We start from the raw sequence: 2,840 nt of genomic DNA on the forward strand, positions 1-2,840 counted from the left end.
TAGCTTAGACAGACTCTTCTTCGCGCCTGGGACGTCCTACACGCACCGCACACCCTCCTACACCTCCACAACTCGGCTCACCTCGCCCTCCTTGCATCATCATCACCATATCTCACCTACTTCACCTATCTCCACCTCACTCCAGCATCAGGACACCATGTCCTCGTCTAAAGAGCTCACCTCCTCTCGTGGTCTCGCCCCTGAACGACGTCAACTATGCCCAATGGGCGGAGATGCGGGCCTACTTGGCTGAGAACAAGCTCTGGTTCCTAGTCATCCGAACCATCAAGGAGCCGAGTGCAGGGGACCCGGAGCACATCACCTACCTCGAGAAGTCGGCTCAGGCCGCTGGGGCCATGTTCCTTGCTGTGGATGCGTCCCAGCATGTTCATTTTACCGGGATCGAGTTGGATGCACCTCTGATCTGGGCCAAGCTCCAATCCGTCCACCTTCAGAAGGTTTCTGGGGCGCATTACAACGCTCTGGATGCTGTTTTCGCCGTCAGAAAGCAGCCTGACGAGTCACTGCCTTCCCTGGCCTCCAGGGTGGACACCCTCGTTCAGACCTTCAAGGACTTGTGCCCGGACAGCTACACGCTCGAGCAGCTGCTCGCAGATCTAGCTGCCATGTCCATGCTTCGATCCCTGCCCCAGGAGTATGACTCCTTCACTTCAGGTCTCATTCAGCGGGATGCCACCAAGTCTGAGATTGTTCAAGCTCTCGTGCAGGAGCACCAGACGCGGAATGGCCGCCAGGATGGTTCCGCCTCTGCAGAAACCCTTGCCATGCGCGTGGCAACGCCTACAGCTAGCAAGGCGGACCTCATGTGCGATTTCTGCGAGATGAAGGGTCCCGACGAGGAGCACTGCTTTGCCAAGCGCGATGCGCGCTCCGCTGCTCGTCAGAAGGCTGCCGAAAGGCGCCAGAATCGCCGCAACAACAAGAAAGGAGGCTCACAGCAGGCCCAGGAGGCTGCTGCAGTCCCCAACTCCACTCAGGCCGTCTCTATGGCTTATGCCGTCGAGCACGCCCTTGACGTGAGTTCTCCTGCCTTGAACGGCCCTTCACGCGATCCCAGCGCTGATTGGAACGCAGACACAGGCGCCACTTGTCATATGACGCCTCACCGTGACTGGTTCTCTTCCTACAAGCCCCACAAGATACCCCTTCGCCTTGCAGACTCCAAAGTGATCTACTCGGCCGGTGTGGGCTCTGTGCGCTTCATGCCGCAGATAGGAGGGAAGCCTGGGCGGTTGCTCGAGTTTGAGCATGTCCTGCATGTTCCTCACCTCGGGTCTAGTCTCCTCTCCGTGCTGTATTTTAACTCGCGAACGTGGTTTCTCTGTCTCGATCGAGCGCGACGTAATCTCCTTCCGCCGATCAGGAGCTCTGCTGTTCACCGCGACGTGCAACTCCAACAATGCCGCTTACCTCGACGGCAGGACAGTCCCACCTCTGCAGTTGGCTCAGCCGGCGAGTACCGTCCCTCTGGACCTGTCTCTGTGGCACAAGCACTTTGCCCGTGTCCACCACGCGGCGATAAAGCAGCTGATCGACCAGGGACTTGCCAAGGGCGTTGTCATTGCTTCCCCTGCAGGCAAGCAGCGGCGTCCCGACGTGCCCAGGATTGCTCAGCACCGCGCCTCCAAGCCTCTGGATCTGCTGCACATGGACTTGCATGGTCCTGTGCCGGTCAGGACTCCGGAAGGCTACCGGTACTGGCACCTGATTGTAGACGACTGCACGCGCATCTACGGCCTCTTCCTGCTTCGCAGAAAGGCCGAGGCCTTCCCAGCTTTGCGACGCTTCGTCCAATGGGCGGAGAACAAGCTCGGGACGCGTGTTAAAAGGGATGACAAAGGCGGCGAGTGGATGTCCAAGGAGCAGGAGCGATGGTGGATAGAACGAGGCATCGAGAGGCAGCACACCGTTTGCGACGAACCTCATCAGAACGGTGTTGCGGAACGAGCTAACCAGTCCCTGGCCAACGGTGCAACCTCTTTGCTCGTTGAGTCAAACTTGCCCCCATCGTTTTGGGGTTATGCCGTTCAAACCTACGTCTATGCGCGCAACAGAGCGCCTACCTCTGCTCTGCCTGCATCTCTGACACCCTACATCGCCTTCTTTGGGGAGAAACCGGATGTGGACCACCTGAGGGCTTTTGGATGCGCTGCCTACGTGCACGTACAGAAGGACCAACGCCGTGGCCTTCAATCCCACACCCAGAAGTGTGTGTTCATTGGTTATCCCTCGGAGTACAAGGGATGGCTCTTCTACAACCCGGAGACAAAGAAAGTTCTAATCTCCAATGCTGCCATCTTCGATGAACGCAGTTTTCCGGGTTTGAAGTCGGCCGCATGGGACGTTTCCAAGGACTTCTTGCTCGAGTCGTTGCCTTCAGAGTTGCCGGATCAGGTGGGAGTGGTTCCACCGCCCCCGGAGCACCCCCAAGACGAGCAGAAACCTGCCGTCCAAGCCTTGCCTGGTCCGGTGGGAGTGGGTGATCCTGCACCCCTTCCAGCAGCTCCTGATGCGCCTGCAGAAGGTCCTGAGCTCCCTGCACCTGCCCCGCCTCCTGAACATCTCCAGCCTGCTCCACAGGACGCTCCAGGTCCCAGTAGACGGCCCAGAACGCGTCAAGCGTCCAAGCGTCGTGCCAGCTCTTCACCACCTCCAGAGCTTTGTCGCAGCACTCGGCACAGGACTCCACCCAAGCCTTGGTGGGAGGTTCCTAAGCTTCGCCCTCGCGAGCCAGCTCCTGTCATCGAGTCCGAGAGCTCCGAGAGTTCTGAGGACGAGCTGGACTTGCTCAGGCCGGGTGCAGATGACCCTGACTTGCA

General features: G+C 59.0%; 1 protein-coding gene across 1 annotated transcript; it reads left to right on the forward strand.

Annotated features, from left to right (window-relative positions):
* Window positions 1-200: 200 nt before the first annotated feature.
* Window positions 201-743, forward strand: PUNSTDRAFT_32553 (uncharacterized protein; the record flags this gene model as incomplete). Its single annotated transcript, XM_007387786.1, has 1 exon — window positions 201-743. A coding segment is annotated over one exon (543 nt), but the record flags the coding sequence as incomplete, so codon positions are not given.
* Between the last annotated feature and the right edge of the window lie 2,097 nt (window positions 744-2,840).

Source organism: Punctularia strigosozonata (assembly GCF_000264995.1).
Source record: "Punctularia strigosozonata HHB-11173 SS5 unplaced genomic scaffold PUNSTscaffold_15, whole genome shotgun sequence".
In the NCBI taxonomy this organism is placed as follows: Eukaryota; Fungi; Basidiomycota; class Agaricomycetes; order Corticiales; family Punctulariaceae; genus Punctularia; species Punctularia strigosozonata.